This window comes from Anolis sagrei, chromosome 1 (assembly GCF_037176765.1).
Source record: "Anolis sagrei isolate rAnoSag1 chromosome 1, rAnoSag1.mat, whole genome shotgun sequence".
NCBI lineage: Eukaryota > Metazoa > Chordata > Lepidosauria > Squamata > Dactyloidae > Anolis > Anolis sagrei.
In genome coordinates, this window is record NC_090021.1 from 257,811,903 (window position 1) to 257,836,445 (window position 24,543).

General features: G+C 41.3%; 1 protein-coding gene across 1 annotated transcript; it reads right to left on the reverse strand.

The window, feature by feature from the left end:
• Positions 1-1,199: 1,199 nt before the first annotated feature.
• On the reverse strand, positions 1,200-19,413 carry RCN1 (reticulocalbin 1). The gene is made up of 6 exons (XM_060766481.2): positions 18,886-19,413; positions 9,464-9,657; positions 8,449-8,627; positions 7,419-7,479; positions 3,559-3,758; positions 1,200-2,061 (listed from the first exon to the last, which is right to left on the reverse strand). Exons 1-6 carry the CDS (start codon positions 19,143-19,145, stop codon positions 1,954-1,956), a joined length of 1,002 nt encoding a protein of 333 aa, XP_060622464.2. The 5' UTR covers positions 19,146-19,413; the 3' UTR covers positions 1,200-1,953.
• Positions 19,414-24,543: the final 5,130 nt, after the last annotated feature.

Consider the following 24,543-nt stretch of genomic DNA (forward strand, 5'->3'; position numbering starts at 1 on the left):
AAAATTCTGAGTTGACTTGAAGGCACATAATTACAACGAGGTTTCAAGAAAGACCCAAATCCAAAACCAGCTTTCTAGTGCCTGTCTTAAAGCCCCACTATCAGTATACAAGGGATGAAGTAATGAAAGATGTTGTTGTTGTTCATTCGTTCAGTCGTCTCCGACTCTTCGTGACCTCATGGACCAGCCCACGCCAGAGCTCCCTGTCGGCCGTTACCACCCCCAGCTCCCTCAAGGTCAGTCCAGTCACTCTTCACTATTTTATCGAGACTGGACATTGCTCTCCTCCCAAGAAGTAAGCGTCTTCTGATTTCCTGGCTACAGTCTGCATCTGCAGTAATCTTTGCCCCTAGAAATACAAAGTCTGTCACGGCCTCCACGGTTTCTCCTTCTATTTTCCAGTTGTCAATCATTCTTGTTGCCATAATCTTGGTTTTTTTGACGTTTAGCTGCAACCCGGCTTTTGCGCTTTCTTCTTTCACCTTGATTAGAAGGCTCCTCAGCTCCTCCTCGCTTTCGGCCATCAGAGTGGTGTCATCTGCATATCTGAGGTTGTTAATGTTTCTTCCAGCAATTTTCACCCCAACCTTGCATTCATCAAGCCCCGCACATCGCATGATGTGTTCTGCATACAAGTTAAAAAGGTTGGGTGAGAGGATGCAGCCTTGCCGTACGCCTTTCCCAATCTTGAACCAGTCTGTTGTTCCGTGGTCAGTTCTGACTGTTGCTACTTGGTCCTTGTACAGATTCCTCAGGAGAGAGACAAGGTGGCTTGGGATGCCCATCCCACTAAGAACTTGCCACAATTTATTATGATCCACACAGTCAAAGGCTTTAGAATAGTCAATGAAGCAGAAGTAGATGTTTTTCTGAAACTCCCTGCCTTTCTCCATTATCCAGCGGATATTGGCAATCTGGTCTCTCGTTCCTCTGCCTTTTCTAAACCCAGCTTGAACATCCGGCAACTCTCGCTCCATGTATTGCTGGAGTCTTCCTTGCAGGATCTTGAGCATTACCTTACTGGCATGAGAAATAAGGGCCACTGTACGGAAGTTTGAGCAGTCTTTCGCATTTCCCTTTTTTGGTATGGGGATATAAGTTGATTTTTTCCAGTCTGATGGCCATTCTTGTGTTTTCCATATTTGCTGGCATATGGCATGCATCACCTTGATAGCATCATCTTTTAAGATTTTAAATGAAAGATGGCCACCTTATAATGACTGAGATGGCAGTTCTGACCATTTGCCAGCTCACTGGATCACTGCAAGTGCATCAGGGCTTACACAGCTCCTTGTTGCACCTCTCCTCCATGAATAATATCCTGGGTTACACCAGCCTCCTCTAAGTAGTAGCCTCCAGTTGGGTCAGACTACAAGTCCTGTTGCTCCTAGTCATACTAGTAAGGATGATGGGTACTTTAGTCCAAACATTGGCTTGGGAAAGGCAGCTTTCCATAGTTGGCAGTCTCTTTTGATGTTAGTGGTCTACAGGTAGGGAAATCAAAATGTGGAATTACACAAAGAAAAAGATTCCCACACAAAGAAAACTAACATGTCATAGGCCACATCTAACCTATTTTCTTAAGATACTGAGGCAGTTTCAAAATTTCAGCCTCATCCTGCCTTATAGTATGATATAGCACAGGTCAACATCATAAGAGACTGGTCCCATCTTACACTTTAGACAAGCCCCACTGATTTGAGTGGGTGGTGCACATTTAGGATTGAGGTGAGAGTGTATCAAGCTGCAATCAGAAAGTCCTACAATAACTAAAACTATCATAAAAATGTGCAAATACTTTTTTAAAAAGTGGTAACTACTGCATTCAATAAAACAGCTTTCCTTAAAAAAATACAATGGTGCAAAACCAGCTTGCCAAAACAACACTGTTATTTTGGTCACATATAGGAAAACCAGACTCAAGTCTCTGATGCATTTGCCTTTCAAAGAACATCATAGCTCATCATGATTTTTTGTGAGGTCTTCCCCGTAATTTGTAGCTTGACTTCCAACAAACATATTCCAGTTGTCTATAATCTCTTCTTTGGTCAACCTCTGATCCTGTGAGGAAAAATGTAAACATATGAGAACAACAGCAAAATACCCAGTCTCTATAAAGAGACCTTCAACACTGTGTCTTAAAACTAAAAGAAAGATTACATGACCCTATGATAGGATTGCTAAATAGAGGTCCCAAAAGGGATGAGAACACTGTGCTTAGAAAATATAAACTGTACATATTTGACAATAGGGTAATCTAAACACTATTTTGGTTGGATCCAAGAACTGACTTCTGCTAATTGACGGTGTATGCATCTAATTTTGGGGGATTGCCCCTCTTCTCATCATTTACCCCATTCATCAGGGTTTCCAACCCCATGCAAATATATATATATATATATATATATATATATATATATATATGGCAGTGTTTCTCAACCTGGGGGTCGTGACCCCTGAGGGGGTCGTGAGGGGGAGGGGTGTCAGAGGTACTGCCAAAGACCCTCAGAAAACACAGTATTTTCTGTTGGTCATGGGGGTTCTGTTTGGTAATTTTGGCCCAATTCTATCATTGGTGGGTTCAGAATGCTCTTTGATTCTAGGTGAACTATAAATCCTAGCAACTACAACTTCCAAATGTCAAGGTCTATTTTCTCCAAAATCCGCCAGATGGGTTGGGCCAGTGGCAGATGAATGGAGAATGCTTATGTGAATTAATTGAAATCCGCCAGTGTTCATAATTGGGCATATTGAGGATTCATGCCAAGTTTAATCCAGATCCATCATTGTTTGAGTCCTCACAGTGCTCTCTGGATGTAGGTGAACTACAACTCCAAAACTCAAGGTCAAGTCCCACCAAACCTTTTTGTGTTGGTCATGGGAGTTTTGTTGCCAAGTTTGGTTGAATTACATCATTGGTGGAGTCCAGAATGCTCTTTAATTGTAGGTTAATTATAAATCCCAGCAACTACAACTCCCAAATGACAAAGCCAATCCCTCCCCCAACCTCACCAGTATTCAAATTTGAGTGTATTGGGTATTTGTGCCAAATTTGGTTCAGTGAATGAAAATACATCCTGAATATCAGATATTTACATTATGATTAATAACAATAGCAAAATTACAGGTATGAACTAGCAATGAAAAAAACATGGTTGGGGATCACCACAACATGAGGAACAGCATTAGAAAGGTGGAGAACCACTGATCTAAGGGATGACACAGGAAAGGACATGCAGGGAATTCTATTTCTGCAAGCCTAACTGTAATTTCCCAGATCTGTAGTGAGTCCTTTATGTTCAATTAGAATGTCCCTTTCAAATAATATTGGAAATATTATTTGGATCCAACAAAGACTCTCTTTGTCCACCACTACAGTTTATTTTTCATATATTTCCTGATTGATTATTAACTGGCATTAATGCTCCCATCTTAATACAATTTAATTATCTACCTTTGAAAAGGTAGTTATGAAGCCTTGATTCTAGATAGGCTGCCATTATGTAAAAAATAAACCAACCATCTAACACATATGACATCAGTGACAGAAAAAAGTACCTTGTCCACATCAGATTCATAGACTAAGTGCCTTGCTTCAGCCTGTGCATGATCATAGTCCTGTGGGAGAATCCAGTGGCGAATTTCATCTTTATCCATCTTCCCATCCTTGTTCAGATCTCGAAAATCTGCAAACTGTTCCCGTTCTGTTATTACCCAGTCAGGCTCTGGTCCACCATCTTCATGTGCAAACATGTCAGCTGGGTGCAAGAAACAGTATCATGTTGCAAAATCATCCTTTAATGTACAATACAACAAAGGAAATATCAGAGTTTGGAAAAGCTCCTTCTCTGGACCAGAACTTCACACTTTTTGTGCTGGTTAGGAGAATTACAAGATTTACGCTTTTAACAAGCACTTCAAGTTCTGGAATATAAAGGTGCCCAAGTCACGTTAAATTAATTAAAAAGAATTATATGCATTTTCTATGTGACCCTTTGTATTCCCCCTCTTCACACCCCAAGAAGCACAGAATTCCAGACTTCCAAGTTTTATCCCCAGGATCACAACATACCCCAGAGACGAAAGCAACATTGGTCATTAGCTAATCTGCTTTCAGGAAAAAAATTACTAATTTGATAGTAGTTGAGGAGGATCAGATACTTCTAAAGAAAATACTATATGCTTGCTCTTTATGTGTTAGTGTTTATTGTCTTCTCCTTATGACCCTATAAGACACGTATAAAGAGAAGTATGAATGTACATGACTGTGTTGGAAAACAAAGTGAAGATACATGTCCCTATCTAGGACACATGATACAAGCCGCAACTGTGTTTAAGGGATTGGAAATGGATTGGGGAACTCAATTCTTCAAACCAGCATCAATCATGGTTAATGCAAACCAGTTTTTTTCCTCAATCTGTTACAAATGCTGGGTTAGAAGCAAAGTTTGCGTTCTGCTAATTATAGTTAACATTAGTGACATTTCAAAGAGAAGAGACTGATGGAAGGTTAGGATTTCATACCAAATGGTCTCCTAATGCTGAACCATGTTTTCATTTTTCTTTCTTTGTCTATTTTCTGGTCAGCAGCTTCATCTTCACAAAATACTTTGCTACTCTCACTGCTGTCACTGCTTAAGTAGGACAACTCCCCCCATCTCACACACAAAGGCAAAATTAAATATTTCACACTGATGCTATGTCACATTCTTTCCTCTAAGCTATGTTTGATGCTCAAATCAACAATATCAGTCTCCAAAACCAAAAAAGAAAAAAAACTAGGTAGCACCAACAGCAGAAAAGATGCTCGATCACTGTCTCCCAAAGCAGTTACTATGCTCCCAACTCAAGAACAGGAAATGTAATGTTTGTGGACAGGAAAAGAGATTGAAAGATGGGCTTAAAGCCAACCTTAAAAACTGTGGCATAGATGCTGAGAATTGGGAAGACTTGGCCCTTGAGCACTCTAACTGGAGGTCAGCTGTGACCAGCAGTGCTGCAGAATTCAAAGAGGCACCAAGAAAGGGAGAAATGTGCCAAGAGGAAGTCCCATCAAGCCAACCTTTATCAGAACCACCTTCCCCTTGGAAACCAATGTCCTCACTGCGGGAGAACATGTGGTTCGAGAATAGGGCTCTGCAGCCACCTACAGACCCACCGCCAAGACACTTGGGGGACCATTATCCTTGAGCTACAAGGGATTGCCTAAGTAAGTAAGGCTACAGGAGCATAGATTGACACCCCTATGCTGTTTCTTGCTCCCCACTGGCCAAGAAATAGCCATGATGTGGGACCCCTGCAAGAGACAGGTGAGTCTTGCAGGAAGTGAGTGGAGTGATGGAGTGAAACTTACTCCCCATCTTCTCATACAGGGTCCTGGCTCAGATAACCATCTACTAATGTAACTAACAAGTAAAACCACAAACAAGACAATATTCTGTCTGTACCCTTCATGAAAGAATGGCTATGCTTCTTAGTATGAAAAGGGTCTCTCCCAGTATTCTCTTCAACTCATCCACATGTTGCATACTTTTTATATCCTTCTTTGTCTTTCCACTACTGAAGCTGTTTATGCTGTGATATCTATGCGGCATCTTGATCAAGAGAGTTGCTTCACCACCTTTTGTCACTTATTTTGTCTGATAGGGAAGCATTTCAAGGAGAACTTTGGCCCTAAATGCCTCTTACCCGGTGGGTTTCTTCTAAGGCTGGAGAAGAAGGGAGACTCAGAGCTCTTTCAAGATCTCCTCTTAAGACGCAATCAAAATCTTTTATGCTAGGTTCAGAAGTATGGGAGAAAAAAGGACCCAGAGCAATACTGCATCTTGTCTCTGCCAGCAAGTGTCTGTGTGGATAACATCAGAATCAAGCAAGCAGGAGTGGGAGAGGGAATAAAAAGGCACAGGGAAACTTAGGGAAACAAAAACCAGCTACATGAGACTGGATAGCTTTTAGAAAAGCTTTTTAAAAAAGAGGTCTCCACGCAGGAGAAGTACTTCTTAATTAACTCTCCTTTTAACTGCTTAGTACTGAACACCAAGCACTCTGCAGAAAATGCCAATGGCGCTTTGGAAATGCAAGAACTGGAGGAGATCAGCAGGGGCACATTTCATTGTTATGCATCCAGAACACTCCACTTTTTGCGATACAGAGGGCTGACAGAACCATCTCTCCAAAGGCACGCACTTCCAGGATGAGGAATGGAGGACTAATGGGGCCATACAAACATTGGTTGTGGCGGACCAAAAGTAACTGTTAAGAGAAGCAGAAACTGGGGAGCATGCAATGAAAACCACAGAAGAAACTGGAGACAGCTCAAGACACTCAAAAGATGGTTCTTCGAACGGCCCACTTTTTTCGTAAATATACTTCTCAGTTTTTTTAAAAAAAACCTGCCATCTTAAGAGCATCCTGAGACATGTTTCTAAAAATAAATTAGAGAACTAATTTTCACATTTCTTTCTTAGCATACTCTCATTTTTTTTTTAAATCACCTTGGAAGGCAGCAGGGGATCTTTCACTTACATATTTATAGTGTTGCAATTTGACTGCCATGGCAACTTCCTATGGAATCCTGGAATTTACAGTTTAGGGAAGGGCACTTGGAATCCCCAGCTAGAGCCTCACAAAATATCAGGATTCTATATGAGAAAACCATGGCAGCTAAATTTACCCGTATATACTTGAGTATAAGCTGACAGGAATATAAGCTGAGGTGCCTAATTTTACTACAAAAAAAAAAAAACTGGGAAAATGTATTGACTCAAGTATAAGCCAAGGGTGGGATATGCATCAACTACTGGTAAATTTTAAAATAAAAATAGATATGAATAAAATTACATTAAGTGAGGCATCCATAGGTTAAATGTTTTTGAATATTTACATAAAACTGTAATTTAAGATAAAACTGTCCAACTCTGATTAAATCATTATTCTAACCTTCTTCAATGTAAATGTGCTTACGTATCCTTCTAATAGTCACCGTAGTTTATTTTAACTATACATTTTGGGGAAAATACTATGTGCATATGAATAAGGAAAAGTGGGAAACGCTGGCACCAAGAGAGAAGAGGAAGGCACATGCTGAGCTGAGAGACAAGGAGAGGAAGGAGAGTTGGGTTGCTGTGCGGAGAGGTGAGAGTCCTGGCAGGAAGGCGTGGGGCTGAAAGAAGACCTTCTTTTAGCCCCACGCCTTCCCGCCAGGACCCTCACCCGAGTATAAACCAAGGGGAGCTTTTTTAGCCTAAAAAGGGCTGAAAAATTAGACTTATACTCGAATATATACAGTAAGTTATAGCACAGTAACTATACGGTGTAAAAGGAAAGTAGATTTGTGCAATATAATAGTAGGTGAGGTGTATATGACTGCATAGTTTGGATATATAATAAATATTGGAAATCTTCATGTCATAACTTACCAATATATTCATCTTGATCTACAAATCCATCTTCATTTTTGTCTATGTCCTCTAGCGTTTCCTATTACAATCAGGGAGAAATCTGCCATAAGAAGGATATATCATTTTTGACCAAATTTCATTATAAAACCCTTTTATTCTAAGCTGTTATCTGACCACATAAACACATGCACATCAACATCAATGTCCTTATACCTAAATCCATATGCTGTTGTTATCATCATCATACATATACATAATACATGCATATGGATTTAGATATGATAGATAGATTTAGATGGGAACAAGGATATAAGGATCTACATCCATATACATCTATTATTTGAATAATAAAAATGATAATAATAAAAATAATGGCATACGAATTCAGATATGTAGAAACCTGTAACATTTTTTCTTCAAGGTGCCACAGAAATATACAAATATCCCATAACATTAGATAAGGATTTTCTCCATGTTTGAATAGTAAAGTAAAATCTATTATTCTTGAAAAGTCAAGAATAAAACCAATTTACTTTTTAATCAGTCCCTATGGTGAAGGCAGGGCTTTAGCTCAGAGGTGCCCAGCATCTCCAAGAATAGTTGGTAAAGCCTACTGCCTAAACCAATGGAGAACTGCTTCCAGGCACTCTGGACTAAGAAAGAAAGACCAATTGCCTGATTCTGTATAAGGTAACACACCAAAGCTAAGTGCAATGGACACCCACATTTCTAATTCTAATTCTCATACACTTCCAGCCAAATAAGTTATACAGCCAGGCTATTTTTTTACAATAGCAGTGTGCACTAGCACATAATATTCATATCACCCAGCCCCTAAGACACCTCATATGGTATTTATTGATAGTACATAATATTAGGGAACTATTTGTATAACTGAAGCCAGGTTCCTTAAACTGACTTTCTTTCTGTGGACATATCCAGAGATTATTGTCTAGGAATCTGTGCTGGGAAAGATGAGGATGCTATCTTGCAAGTCTGTTTTTGCACAGAAAACCAAAGGACTGAGATTAGTTTGGCTGTCACTTACTAGAACAACAATGTCTTTCATATGCTCAAACTCCTCAGGGTGAAGAAATGCTGTGAACTCCTCCCGAGTGGCTTCAGAGTCTCCGTCCAGATCAGCTCTTTTGAATCTTCTTTCATCTCTAGGTAGCATTTTTTTAAAGCTGTGCTGCTCTGTTGCATCTTGGAAGTCAACTGGATTTTCTAGAAACCCAGAAGAAACACAGTGTGATGAGACAAACACAATTTCTGGTGGCACAAAAGCTCAAGCGTCACTCACAAAGCTATGTCATCTGGCTGAATCAAGCTAACTGCTTTTGTTTTTTTACCAGCTAATTGATGCTAAGAATAGGCTTTATTTATTTACTTACTTATTTACTAACTATATTTATATACCGCCCCTCTCAGCCCAGAGGCGATTCGGAGCGGTTCAATCCAAGATTGAACCTTTAGATCCAAGATTGCTGTGAATCACACACATCATATCTGAAACGGTCACCTTTGTATGCTGTATTTTTACCATTTGGAAACAATGAGACATTAAGTGTATTGTCCTCTGAGATGGGCTATAAGCTATCCAGTTCAAGTCCTTCTAGTGAAACAAGCAGTTCTGCTACATTTTATACATGCCACTGTAGGTCCTTTTACCACAGGGCTTATCTTAGGGTAAAGAAAACGTAATATAAGAAAGCAGAGTTGTGTGTCTCCTTCTGATGAAGTCTAACCGAAGCTATGTTCCTTCAGAGATATTTGGACTCAATCTACATTCAAGTTTGTGTAAAGTGAAGCCGACTGTTCCTGAAACTTTGGACCTGTTCTCAGCATTTTTGATAGTCCGCTAAAAATAGAAACTCTTCCTTCTTTGAAGAGAAAATCGTTTTTTCTGCACAAAATGACCACACAGGAATTTTGTACAGAATAAGTATTGAACTTGTTGTTAGGGATGCTTGACATTCAAAAAGCATGTTTTAAACCCCTTTTCAAAAAAAACAAATATTATTTCTATCTCTATTCAAATGTTATGTCCTTACTTTTCTTACCTAAGTAATAGCCATATGTGGCTTGTTTGTATTCTTCCCAGGAAATTTTATTATCTTTGTTGAGGTCATAATCCTTCCAGACCTTTGCCACATTTTCAAAGATGTAGCGTTTCTGCACTCTTTTAATCCAGTTTTTTAATTCCTCTGTTGTGACGAAACCATCTTTGTTATCATCTATTCGATCAACAATTTTTCTATAATAGAAAAAAGCAAACTGATTATTAGGATCATTGTAAGAATTCATATGTTATTTCTTGATTCTTAATCCTTGCTGTAGGTCAGAGGAACACAAGAAATGTTTTATATCTTATAAGACCACTAGTACACCAGCTCAGTAGTCTTTCAACTAGATGGAAGATTTTTTTCCCATGTCCGAGTGACTTGAGCATCTGAAGTCGCTTCTGGTGTGAGAGAATTGGCCATCTGCAAGGACGTTGCCCAGGGGATGTCCAGATGTTTTGATGTGTTACTATCCTTGTGGGAGGCTTCTCTCATGTCCCTGTATGGGGAGCTGGAGCTAACAGAGGGAGCTTATCCACGCTCTTCCCGCATTCAAACCTCTGACCTGTCTTCAGTCCTGCCCTGCCTGTACGAAGGTTTAACCCATTGTGCTACCGGGGGCTCCTACTGGATGAAATCAATTCAGTAAGGATTTTACCAGCCCACCCTGAAGATTTTTAAACTGAAATTGAACCCAGGACCTGAATGCAAAGCTTGTGCACAACTGCTGAGCTACAATGCTGAAAGGCCTGCTGCAGCCTTTAGCAGGTCAAAATTCTTGAATGGTGCTTATTGTGACCAAAGCTTGGACCTGCTAGTGTGACTGCTAGTCCATGAATGTGAAATCATTAAAAAGAAATTAGTTATTGTCTAAACATTAAGAAATTTTTATAAAAAAGATGTATTCACTAATTTAGGAAATCATTAAATGAAATAATAATTGAAATGACTAAAAAGGAATGAATGAAAATCATTAATTATTACTAAAAAAAATTTACATTGGCATTTAATGACTAAAATAACCTTTTTTGTATTTTCAGCAGCAATTTCATAGCAATGTTGTTCAGCGTCTTTGTCATGAGTATTTGAGAGATTCATTTCATTTCTGTTCCCTTTTTTTTTTTTTGGAAAGGAGTAGGATGGAATGGACGCTCACAATGTCAACAATTTATTCAATTACTGAGGGAAAGTTAGACATTTTTACCACTCTGTAATGAACATCACTGATGGGATGTATATTTGTGTGTGAATTAAATGAAGATGTAGAACTATGTTTCCTCATCAACTGGAAAGTGTAACAGTTATCCATAGGCAGGAAGAGAGAAAAAACCAAAAGCTATATACTATGAGGCAAGAATTTAATATATAGAAATGAAGTGTGCCTTTTACAGATAGTACACAGTACTTAAGTAGCTTTCCAAACTCATCCAGATTTTTTCCTTCTTTCTGCTACCCAAGGGTTTATCTTTCCTTTTCCATTCCTCACTCATTCTTATGGAAAAAGAACGGGCAGTAGAGTTTAGACTCCATGCAAAAAAGAGTATAAATGGAGGTTTGTGGCATGGAACATGCTGAAACTATGAAGTCTAGGAGGCCAAATAACCTAGATAATCCAAAATTATTATTTTTATAATTCTTTTAAATTATTATAATACAGTATAAGTACAATGTTACAACAAAACAGAAATAACCCTAATTTATCACAAAAGTTAATGCTAATTATGTAAAAAAACCCAAAATCAATTAAACCACTAATCTAAATCTCCCCTCCCTATATAAAAATAAATAAAATGACTTCCCACTTTCTATCCTTGGACATCTCTATGAAAAAATAGCAATATTTGTAATATCCATCTAATTTCGACCATATAATTACAAAATAATAATATATTTAATCTTCAAATCCCACAAATAATTCCCCATTTTTCTCATGGTTTAAATAAAAGTTGAGGAGGGTTCCCAATCTTTTGAAGTTATCTAAACCAAAGGTATTCTAAATGAACCGTCAACACACTACATTTATCACATAGGGAGCTGCTGAGAAGTGTATTAGGGTTAGTGCCAAACTGAAAGGAAACATTTACACAGGGAGTCTGTTTGCATAAATCAGGACATGTGGCAGCCATAATTTGTAGAACCTTTTTACAAAACTCTGTAGTTTACATATATTGCAAATTTGCCTGAACAATGCCTGTTTCTAAAATCGACAGTACATTGCTTCTACAAACTGGACCATTAAAAAAGTGTCTGTTTGTTTAGGAATGGCCACAAATGAGAGGATATGTACATGTGGGGATATTTATATGTCACAGGATAGCCCCAGGTAAACTTAGGTAGAAAATATCATTTCTCATGTACCCACTTGGGAGCTGGTATTTGGACAAACCTTTACACAGCAGTATTTAGTAAAGAAGGGACAAAAAGGGGTATTCTCCAAAGTCCCATTTCAAGCCTATGTATGTCTTACTGAATATGTGTGTTTTTTTTGAGGAGTGCAGCTTGCCAATCCAACTGGAAAACTAAAAAGTATGATTACTAACTAGAGAATTATTAGATATTTCTCCATACATTTTACACTGTTTGAGAAGAAACCTACAAGCACAGCCTCCCCCAGTTTAGTGCCCTCTCCCTAGATTTGATGGAGTGCAAACACCATCATTCACGGCCTCAGATATCTGTATTGGCATAAACACTTCATAAAAACAGCTGGGTCCCATGGTTCTTACAGAATGCTCAAACTGACCGTAGAATATATTTACGTTCACAAAATGCACTATAACATATGTGGAGCCCCCAGTGGCGTAGTGGGTTAAACCCTTGTGCTGACAGGACTGAAGATCGAAAGGTCGGAGGTTCACATCCAGGAAGAGTGTGGATGAACTCCCTCTGTCAACTCATTCTATTTGTCATCCTATCTGTCATCATACTTAAACATCCAGGCGTCCCCTGGGCAACATCCTTGCAGGCGGCCAATTCTCTCACACCAGAAGCAATTTGCAGTTTCTCAAGTCGCTCCTGACATGAAAAAAAAAACATATAGTGAAAAGTCTGATCTAAGTTGGTTCAATTGATGCCCTCAGAATCCTTTCCATGCTGTGAAACTTGAAAATGCAAGGTCAAATGTGGAGCCAGCACATAACAGAAATAGTGTGGGTTGGTGGCAGCTGCGGTGGCTTGTATTCCCACATGCAGATAAAAACAGATCTCTTCCTTGCTTTATATTCTTGAACTGCAGCTCTCAGAATTCCTCATCATTGACTTTGCAAGTTAAGTCTGCTGAGAGTTGCAGTACACACATGTCAAGGCTAAGGAGGGGGCAAAGACACTCAATGTTATATTCAGAGGATACTTAGAAGACCTGCCATCCCTTGTTGAGAGGCAGAAGTTTTTCTGACTTCCAAAGAACTCTTCTTTTCTTCCTTTGGAGATCACTTCCTCCTTCTCTGGGGTGGAAGCAAAACATGGGACAATGATTTTTTGGAATCCAGCTCCAAGAATTCCTAATCCATCCTGGGGGACTCTGAGAGTTGTAATCCAAAAAAAAGGAACTTTCCTAAACTCTAGCCAACAATAGAATTTGAAAGCAGAGAATCAGCTGGATCTGCACCCTTGAAGTGTCCCCACTTGGTAAGGGACAGAACTTCAACAAGGAAAAAAATCAGAGACAGATGAGAGGAAATTTATTTATTTATAGTATTGATAGGCCAGCTTTCATCAATAGCACATTTGGGGACTGTTCATAATAATACAGCATTAAAATTACTCTTCTAATGACAATGGTAAACTCAAAGATAAAACTGCACATAAATATTTATCATGTGTAAAAATCCTGGGTACATAGGGCTGGAGGTAGGGGAGGTCACATGGTGCCTAAAAACTATGTAATATGGTCCCCAAGGAAGTCTTCCTCAGGGTTGAAACATGGAGGGTGGAGTGTGCTATCTTGCTCTGATTCTGAACTCCATGTAGGGTTACCAGATTGGAAACTCAAAAGGGGGTCGGTTTCTTGGAAACTATTCCAGCAAATAGTGCTTGTTATCTAACTAGACAACAACCAACGCCTGCTGAACTGCCCTCTTATACAAAACAGGAGACATCTGTAGTTTTTCCTCTGGTGTCCTATGCTGCAGTCAGCAAGTGACCAAGTGTTGGTGATTGTAAGGCAAAGAGCTGTAAGATAGTTAATCAAATCAGTCACAGGTTAGCCAGCAAGATGAAGTGAGGAACAAGAGCAATGTCATCACCCGATCAAAAATCCTCTACAACAAGTCAGTAATCAAGATAAATGAAGTCAACAAGAAGCAATCACAGCCAGTTCAATGCAAAGAGTACTTGAAAACTGCCAGTCACCAAGGCAAAAAGGTGCTACTGGGGGATTTATAAGCAGCCGCCTCTGGACACAATGAATCAATGTTTTTTTTGGAAATGCATGACCTTTTTAGAGATCATAATCTTTTGGAAAACCAGAATCTCCATAACCTTTTAGAGAAAAATGGCATTCATAGCCATTTGAAAATCATAACCTTTTGTAAAAGTATGATCTTCCAGAGAAGATCCAAAAACTCGTTTGAGTAAAATCTTCTCTTTAGTGGTATATAAGCAGATGTACTTATGCAAGGCAATTTGGTTTTCAGTTGTTAGACTGATATCCTGGTTGTCTGATCTGTTAGGAACAGAGATTATGCCAATGCACAAAGTATAGCAGTTCTTCAGAAGTGTTCTTTTCAGTGCCCCATCTACTCTCCCATAAAGCATCTTGTTCCTATATCATGCTCTCAAGAGACAAAAATACAGTAGACTTCATTAAAAGTAACATATCTGGTTTACTCACAACCTTCATGTGTTCAGCATAAGGGTACATAACTTGTCAATCCAGTTACAGATGGATTTGAAGCACTTTCTCTATGCAGTTAACACAGGGCATCTTCCTTATAATCAACAGCAACATAAGTTTGCTCTTAATAGTCCAAAGTCTAAAAGCATCTCTGTGTTCTAAAGTGGAGCCTTGAGAAGTCTCAGGTCTGATCATGTGGTCTGCAGCCCTTCCAATAACCTCAAGAAACATAAGAGCAGAGGGAAAGCTGCATACCAAAACATACATATGCAATACAGCAAGCAAACAGAATCAAATTACTAGTGGAGGCTTGAAGAAGGTTGCTGTTTTCAACAGTTTCCTATTTAACAGACCTCAGAACCCTACAAGGTTTCTTCTTATCTCGCCTGAAAGCTTCAAAAGAAGATGTGTCCTCAGAGTCTGCTAGTTCCTTCATAAGAGCTACTCAGAGAGGCCCCTATTATAAAGCCATAAACTCTTGGCAATCTAACTCTTCTGTTTCCACTTCTTCAGATTCCAAAGGGTGAGTTATGACATTTGGCAGCTCTAGTCTTGAGCTAAAGAGGAAACTAGGAAGCATGCTGATTTACACTGCCTTAGAGCTTGAAAAAATCGACTTTATGAATTAAAACTCTCAATTGTTGTGCTGGTTGGGGGATTCTGGGAATTGTCATCCTAGAAGTTCACTTTTTGCAGCACTTTCCTGCCGCAACACCCAAAAAGTGGAGCTCAAACATGAAGTGGAGAAATGTGTCAGTTTGGCTCTGCCTGTTTCCACTCTGTTTTGATTCACTGACCAGTTCTTATTCATCTCATTGACCAGAGCCAGATAGGGAATAGATAAGACAGCAAGACCCCACAAACCCTGCATATACTGTAGTTACGGGGCAAGTATATTACAAAAGACAGAAGGTAGAACAAGAGATGGGAACAAGAGACTGTTTGAAGGTAGACAGCAATGCCTCACCATCTGCTTCATGTGGGGACTGTCCCTCAAAGTTCTGGCACATACAACAAACAACCAGCTGTATCCCAAACCACCAGAAGAGAAAGAAGAGCAAGTGCCATCTCCACATTCTTCCAATCAGGTAAGGAAGAGCAGAGGACAATGAACATGGCAATAATTGTAATGGGGATTCCAGCACTCCCCCCCCCCCCCCAGCTGTTGGAAAAGGAGGACAAAGAGGCAGTATGTGGTAGACGAATATCTTAAATTGCCTTCTTTGTATTTTTTTTCTCTTGAGGAAAAAGACTTGTGAAAGTTGACTGGCACTATCAAAGGAGAATTAGGAAAATCTCCTATGCTATGCCACCGAGGTGTAGGGCAGAACATTCATTTCCCTCTCAATGAAGTTCATCTCAAGGTATGTTGAGGACTGGCTTTTTTATCTCCACTGTGCCAGTGATAAGTAACATATTTGTGCTCATTGATTACAATTATTTCTTTCTTTCCTGCAAATTCATCAGGTACTGGCAACTGGGAAAGCCAGTGTAGCATAGTGGTTTGTGTGTATACAACTTTAGAGACCACACAGGTCTTGATTTCCCACTTGATCATTGAAACCCATTGAGTGACCTTTGGTGAGTCATCAATCTCTCTCAACCCAAGAAAAGTCCATGATAGGCTCATCAAAGGTTACCATGAATTGGAAACAACTTGAAGGCACACAGAACAAACCAGTATGTAAGACTTCATGAGCTAGCACTGGTCCATGGACAGGCAATTTGAATAGCGCTGGTCTAAAGTACCTGTTTCAGCAGGCCTCACAATGGTGTTGGCCTTGAGAAGAGATATCTTTTATCTAAGAAGCTGATAGCTATGCTATGCAGAGCACACACATCAAGAGAGCTAGTGTGGTGTAAGTGGTCACAGTGCCAGATTAGGACTAGGGAGAACCAGGTTAAGTTCCCACTTAGTAATAAAGCTCACAGGGCAAGGGCAAAGAATCATAGAATTGGAAGAGACCTTGTGGGCCATCCAGTCCAACCCCCTGCCAAGAAGCAGGAAAATCTCATTCAAAGCACCCCCGGCAGATGGCCATCCAGCTTCTGTTTAAAAGCCTCCAAAGAAGAAGCTTCCACCACACTTGTTCCATTCTCCCAGATACGAGGATAAACTACAAAGCCCTTTGGAGAAGAGGTAGAATATAAATGCAATGAATATACAGAATATAGGTAAAAGATGTAGTCAATATGGGAATGGCCCATCACCCAGCTGAATTAATGAAGTAGGATATACAACTAAATACTGAAAGAGAAGCAATTACTTCCAACATAAAGTGAGCCCATTCCTAGCCTCAGCTCAGTCCAAGTCTGAGAGTATCAACAGTTACTCATTCCAACCCAGCACAGCCTCCCTTTGGGGATTTATGCCTGTTAGTGAACATCCCAAGAGAAGAAAATGCTCTCTTTTTGTTAATGCAAGCCTTGGCTATACTTTTCCAGACTATCACAATGCAATATACCCATTCCAATGTGATCTTTTATTTTTACCACTTTGGTTTCATTCAGCAAATATAGCAAGCATCCTCATACCTCACAACCTCTGAGGATGCTTGCCATAGATGCAGACGAAACATCAGGAGAGAATGCTTCTAGAACATGGCCATTTAGCCCGAAAAACCTACAACAACCCAAATACTTCTATGTTTCTGGTCTTCCTCTGGAATCCTTATCTCCCCCGCTCCCCTGAAACTGATCTATAACTGAGGACTTTGTTTGTATCTGGAGGTAGGCTCTGGGCCATAAATGTTTATGTTGCCATAAACAACTCTTTCCCTGCCCAACGGCCTACAAAAGTGTTGGACTACCTTCTTCTATCCATTGCCCTCACATAGGTATGAGGCATGCTGGTTGGGATTGACGAGGTCAACACATCTGGAAGACCCTGGACTGGTTTATAACAAGACTGTTGTTTTTGTGCCACCTCTCCATCAGTAGGATCAACACATAATCATCTGTCATGACACCTTTTTCAAAACTGCTTCACCTCTCATTAAAAAGAGGCAATGAGGCAATTGAACCTTGAACCTTGCAGACAAAGACATCAGGTGAAGGTTGGATGTAGATGAAACTTTCTCCTCAAACAGTTTCCCACTCCCAAAACCTGCTTTTTCATTCTGGGCAGCAGAGGATGGGGCTGTCTTGCCACGTTATCAACAGCTTCGGATTCCCATGTCTCCTCCTTTCTCCGCCCTCCTTGCAGAGTTCTCCTGCCACACAGTCAGAGACCGTTATGTCATTTTCCTTGAGCTTGGCCTGAGGCTACAACCTGACCAGAGGCACCTTTATAAAGAAATGGAGCTTCTTTGGAGAATGCAACCATGCCTATTCAAGAGTACCATTTATAATACTCCACTGGGAATAATGTTGCTTAAATATCCTAAAGCCAGCAGATCATGTCAGATTTTGCTGGCTAAGCAGGGTCTGCCACAGTTAGATTTTTTTTCCTGTGTCAGCAGTGACTTGAGAAACTCTAAGTTGCTTCTGGTGTGAGAGAATTGTCCGTCTGCAAGGACGTTGCCCAAGGGATGTACAGATGCTTGATGTTTTATCATCCTGTGGGAAGTTTCTCTCATGTCCCCACATAAGAAGCTGGAGCTGACAGAGGGAGCTCACCCGCTCTCCGCAGATTTGAACTGGCAACCTGTTGATCAGCAGTCCTGCCGCCACAAAAGTTTAACCCATTGTACCACTGGGGGTCATACCAACTATTGCCAGGTGTTGAAGGCTCTATTTCAGAGGAAGGAACTGGCAAAACCACCTCTTGATTATTATGTACCTAAGAAAGCCCCTGGTGGTGCAGTGGGTTAAAGCGCTGAGCTTGCTGATCGAAAGGTTGCAGGTTCGATTCCGGGGAGCGGCGTGAGCTTCCACTGACAGTCCCAGCTTCTGCCAACCCAGCAGTTCGAAAACATGTGAATGTGAGTAGATCAATAGGTACCGTAATGGTGCTCCATGCAGTCATGCTGGCCACATGACTTTGGAGATGTCTACGAACAAGCTCTTCGGCTTAGAAATGGAGATGAGCACCAGCCCCCAGAGTTGGGCATGATGGGACTTCGTGTCAGGGGACAACCTTTGCCTTTAAGAAAGCCATATGAAAATGGTACAGAGTTGGCATAACTCCACAGGCGTAATTAAGTCTGGTGGATCAATAGGTACCCTTGTGTCGGCAGACTGCTGACCGAAAGGTCTGTGGAACCGGGTGAGCTCCTGTCTGTCTTCTCCAGCTTCTCATACAGGGGCATTAGAGAAGCCTCTCCCTGGGCAACATCCTTGTAGACAGCAAATTCTCTCACACCAGAAGCAACTTGAAGTTTCTCAAGTTGCTCCTGACACACACACACACACACACACAAACACCTTGAAAATACATACACACAGACACACTGAGATTATTATGACAACATATTGTTAATGTTGTTCCCAATGGATGATATATACTTTGAATGGTTTTGATCACCTGCATCGAGTAACTAAGGCAGTTCATCATCATCAACAAGGGTGGGGAACAATGTGAGGGCACCCCCCCCCCGCCCGCCGTGTATTTTCCACGTGGAGAGTGTCCTGGGGAGTTTGACCTTACCCCAGCCTTTCCTTGCTTTCCTCAGGAGTGAGCTGGTCGAATGTTTTGGCTTCTTCTTTGCCCAGGAAGGCCTCGTGGTCGTACTGGAAGCTCTGGTTGTCTTCGTGCTGCTGATCGCTGAGCTGGGGCTCCGGGTGGGCGCCCCTCTCCTTCCTGAAGGTGGGGACCCCCAGGGCGCCGCCCAGGCAGAGCACCAGCAGCACCAGCAGCACCAGCACCACCACGGGGCAGCCAGCGGGGAGACCGGCTTTCAAGCCCATTGTGTCCTCTAGGCAACGGGGGAGGAGTAGCAGGAGAAGGAGGGAACTCGGCAACCTGGAGGGCAGCAGAAGGAAGTCCAGAGGACTAGCTGCTTGGGAGGGTCAAGAGAGTGGCGCCCCTTGCAAAAGCCCCGCAGCCCGAAACCCCGGCCCCTGAGTCTTCTGGGCTCAAGAGGTCTCGACTCCTCCTCGCCCGCTCCCTCGTTCCTTCCTCCCTTGCCGGCAGAGAAAGTCTCGCTTTCGGAATGCCCAGGAATGACCTAATTTGGGCTGGGCGCTGGGATCCCCCGTCGCAGCCACTCAGGAGTGCGCTTGCAAACGCCGCGTTCTAAGCCCCCTCCAATGCTACGACACTCGCCATTGGCCCAGAGAAGTTTTCCCTGTTGTGGGCGGGGACCAAAGGAGGCTGCCGGACCGCCACGTTTACAAGGCGGCTCGGGTTGCTTTGGAGGCACGAGAGAGAGAGAGAGAGAGATCGGGTGGTGGGAAGCGCCCACTGCCAGCGTGGGTCTGGACGGGCTGCTTGCTATCCGAAACGCATGTTCTGGGACACATGGCCCGAGCCTGTGTGTTTTTGCCTAGCTTGGAGAAATCCCCAGGGAGTTCCCCAAGTAAACAAGCGAAAGATAAGAGCGATAAGACCAACTTTCTTTGGAGTTGTTGGAATCCCTTCTAGACTCTCCCGCCTGCTCCAAAGCTGCCATCTACGCCCCTTCCACACAGGGCTCTTCCACACAGCCCTATATCCCATACAGGAGAATACAATCCCACATTATCTGCTTTGAAGTGGGATATATGTCAGTGTGGACTCAAATAATTCAGTATTGTGAAAGTTTCTACCTTGATATTCTGGGAAAGTGGGGTATTCTTCTTATTACCCCACTTTCCTCTAAGGGCTCTTCCACACAGCCCTATATCCCAGAATATCAAGGCAGGAAATCTCACATCATCTGAGTGCGCACTCATATAATCCAGGGCTCTTCCACACAGGCCTATATCCCAGAATATCAAGGCAGGAAATCTCACATGATCTGAGTGTGCACTCAGATAACCCAGGGCTTTTCCACACAGGCCTATATCCCAGAATACCAAGGCGGAAAATCCCACATGATCTGAGTGTGCACTCAGATAACCCAGGGCTCTTCCACACAGCCCTATATCCCAGAATATCAAGGCAGAAAATCCCACTTTATCTGAGTGTGCACTCAGATAACCCAGGGCTCTTTCACACAGTCCTATATCCTAGAATATTAAGGCAGAAAGTCCCAAATATTTGCTTTGAACTAGGTTATCTGAGTCTACACTCGGATCTGGGATTTTCTGCTGTGTGGAAAGGTCCTTAAATGGGACTCCAAGCGGCTCACAGCATTAAAAGCAATGCAATTATGAAACAAAGTATAAATATCAAAATAGAATTACACAAAGAATTGCTGTAAACAAATCAGTTACAATCACGTAAACTGTTAATTAAAACACTCATGGGTTACTTTCCTAAATCCAGCCTATACATATATACCAGGCATGGGCAAACATAAGCCCTCTAAGTGTTTTGGACTTCACCTTCCACATTCCTATTGCCCGCCCGCAGGCTCTTTCCTTTCCCCCCTCAGCCGCTTATGCGGCTGGGGGGGGGGGAAGGGGCCTGGGGCCATTAGGAATGGTGGGAGTTGAAGTCCAAAACACCCCCAGGGCCCAAGTTTGCCCATGCCTGGCATATACTATCCCTGGGCCTGTAATTGCACCTTCAAGTAATTTCTGAGCTGAAGCAAACTTACCGGGTTTTCTTGGCAACATTTCTTCGGCAGAACTTTGCCATTGCTTTCCTCTGAGGCCAAGACAGTGTGATTTTCCCAGGGTCACTGGTTTTATGGCTGAGTGAGGATTTGAATCCTGGTCTCCAGAGATGTGATCTAACACAGCACTATACTACTCTGGCCCCATCCCTAACCCTCACTGATAATGTTTCCAATTTTAAAACCCACAGTGTGCTAAAATGTTTCAGAATCCATGCAGAGTATCCACTGCCGCTTTGACTTTTCCACAATTTGTTGTCTAACAAGTTGGGTTTGAAACAGATTTAACTGTCATTGTTGTCAGCCGATGTATACAAAGTACACTGTGAAAGTACAAAATAGGTTTATTGTAGCTTAAGCAAACCAATACGTAAGGTTTTCCCCTGACATTAAGTCTAGTCGTGTCCAACTCTGGGAGTGGTGCTCATCTCCATTTCTAAGCCGAAGAGTTGGCATTGTCTGTAGATGCCCTCAAAGTCATGTGGCTGGCATAACTGCATGGAGCACCATTACCTTCCCGTAGAAACTGTATCTATTGATCTACTTACATTTGTATGTTTTCGAACTGCTAGGTTGGCAGAAGCTAGAACTAACATTGGGAGCTCATCTCTTGGATTCAAACTTTCGGTCAGCAAGTTCAGCAGCTCAGCAGTTTAACCCGCTGTGCCGCCAGAGACTCAAACCAATATAAACTAGTATTTGTTGATTTCATGAAATATCACTTCCATGTCATCAGTGTTTCACAGAAGCATGTTTGGCAACAACATACTTACAGTGTAATACTGCCTCCCCCCCACCCCCTCTCCCAAACCCTCTCAAACCTGGCTGGTGGGAACAAGAGTGAGGGCGAACTCTGTCGAAGAAGATCGGAATGGCTCCCACGCTGCCCTCCTTCAGGAAGAAAGCAGCTAACAACCTTCCCATGCTCCCAAGCATACGGAGAGCCAAATGTTTGAAAATCAGGCCTTACCAAATAAGGAATGGACTATGGATATGACTTTTAACCCTGTTTTTTTATTGATGTGGGGAAGTATGTTTTATTGGTCTTTTATTGTGATTTGTTTTTTTTATGATTGAATGTTTTGTGCTATTTATCTGTATTGTTTGATTTATTGTTTATTTTTCTGGCATTGAATGTTTGCCTTTTATCTTGTAAGCCGCCCTGAGTCCCCATGGGGAGATGGGGCAGGATATAAATAAAGTTTGATTGATCGATTAAACAACTAAAGCTATGAGTCTTCTTGAGTAAGTCTCTGCTCAGCTAAAGTCTGCAATTTGGAAAAGTCCAAAGGTCGAAAAGACTTCTGAAAGGCACTATAATTCCTGATAGATTTGCAAGCCCAATTTACTAAGAATCAGCTGCTGTGAGCAAGATCTGTTCACCTGTTAATAGCAGTTTGATATTTCCTCACCACCTCCCATGGGTGATCTCTAGTGTGACAATCAGGAATCAGAAACAGGATTCCTGACACAGTTTCTGTTCACATTGGAGATTACTCACGGGAAGAGGGTGGAAAGGTCAGTTGTGTCTGCTATGTCCCAATTGATTGGAGAACTTCTGTTACTTGTAATGGTTGATGCCACGTGAAGCAGGATTGCAGGATTTGAATGATCTCTACCTATTTCCTACACCAGTGTTTCTCAAATTGTGTTCCTCCCGGTGCTTTGGACTTCAGCTCCCAGAAATCCCAGTCAGCTTACCAGCTGTTAAAACTATGGGAGCTGAAGTCATAGAATCATAGAGTTGGAAGGGACCTCATGGGCCATCCAGTTCAACCCCCTGCCAAAAAGCAGGAAAATCTCATTCAAAGAACCCCCAACAGATCCAAAACACCTGGAGGAGTACAGTTTGAGAAACTGTTCTAGAGGACTGAAAATGTTGGGATTGTGAATACTATATGGCTACATATTCATAACTGTGAGAGTGAATTCCAGACTGAGTTATGAAATTGTTCTTTAAAATACTACTCTAAGACTTTGAAAAGCTTTATGCAAACAGAAGTAAATCAAAGGCATACTTTTTCAAGGCAGGGTTATTCTAAACTCTGCTTACTTGTACTTAGTGTATATGGGAAAATCATGAGAAGATCAAACAATGAAAGGAGAGCTTTCATAACAGCAAACACCAGTAGTAAAATTTACTGCATTCTTCCCTGCAACACAAACAGCATTCTGGATCACAATGGCAGAGAGTTGGCAGTTTCTACTGGTAAAAAAGATTAGTTTTTATGAGATATTCTACTTGGTTCACATTTTTAAAATACTTCTGAGAGAGGACTGAACTGATAGTGGACTCATCCAGACTGTCAAAAGCCTTGTTTTATTATTTTTTATTATTTGTACCTGTATTTCTCAAGATTTTTAAAAAATATTAATATTATATACATGAGTCTATATCTTACAAATTTCCAGGACTGGCCATGAACGTTTTCTACTCAGAGTAGGGGTGCTTGCACTCCTAAAACAGGCAGGGATACATGTCCATATCTATATCCATCATCTCATTTTCCTTTTGCAGTACTGTGTGGTTCCACAGATGAGATGATGTGTGACTTTTGCCATGAAGGTTTTTCCTGATCTTCATTCCTTTATCCCATTTCTGGTTTCCAGGTTTAACACGTCCTCTTGTCTTACTTTGCTTTCATATTTTCCTGCAGTGATAATGCTGAGATGCTGCCGTGCCTTATTGCCATGACTCTTTTGCACTAAAAACAAAAAGTTTTTTAAAAGTTAACATGCCAGAATGGGACCATGGATACTGAGGGAAGTGGGATGACAGATGGGAAGGAAGCCATGGCCATATCACAATTATCCATCAGTGAGGGGGGAAAGAATTAATAAAACTCCAGTATACTTAGGGTATGATTAAATGCAGGAGCAAGAACAACTCTCATGAGGCCTGATACCCAGAACCAGAATTAGTTTATAGAGACTGGGTGTAGAATTAATGTAGTTTGATATCACTTTAAGTGCCATGGCTCAATACTATGGAATCATAGGAGCTGTAGCTTTATAAGGTCTTTAGCTTTTTCTGCCAAATAGTGCTAGTACCTCCAAAACCACAGCGCCTATGATTCCATGTCATTAAGCCATAGCAGTTAAAATTGTGTCAAATAGTATTAATTCTACAGTGTAGATATACCCATAGTGACAACGGTTTCTAATGACTTATAAAGGAGTGTCTTTATAGGCATTTTCCACGTATAATAATAAAAAGGTAAAGGTTCCCCTGACATTAAGTCTAGTTGTCTCCGACTTTGGGGGTGGTGTTCATCTCCATTTCTAAGCCGAAGAGCTGGTGTTGTCCAAAGTGCTAGGTTGGCAGAAGATGGCCTAACTATGGGAGCTCACCCTGCTCCCTGGATTCAAACTGCCAACCTTTCAGTCAGCAAGTCCAGCAGCTCAACGGTTTAACATGCTGTGCCACCAGGGCCCCCAATAATACTAACAATAATAATAATAATTCTTTATTTGTATCCCACTTTACTCTCTAACTGGGATCCAAAGCAGCTCACAGCATTTTAAAAACAATATAGATCAAGCATAGATTTAAAGCAATTTTCTTCTCCATCTTTGTAAGGGTTCCTCAAAAGAGTAATAGAAAG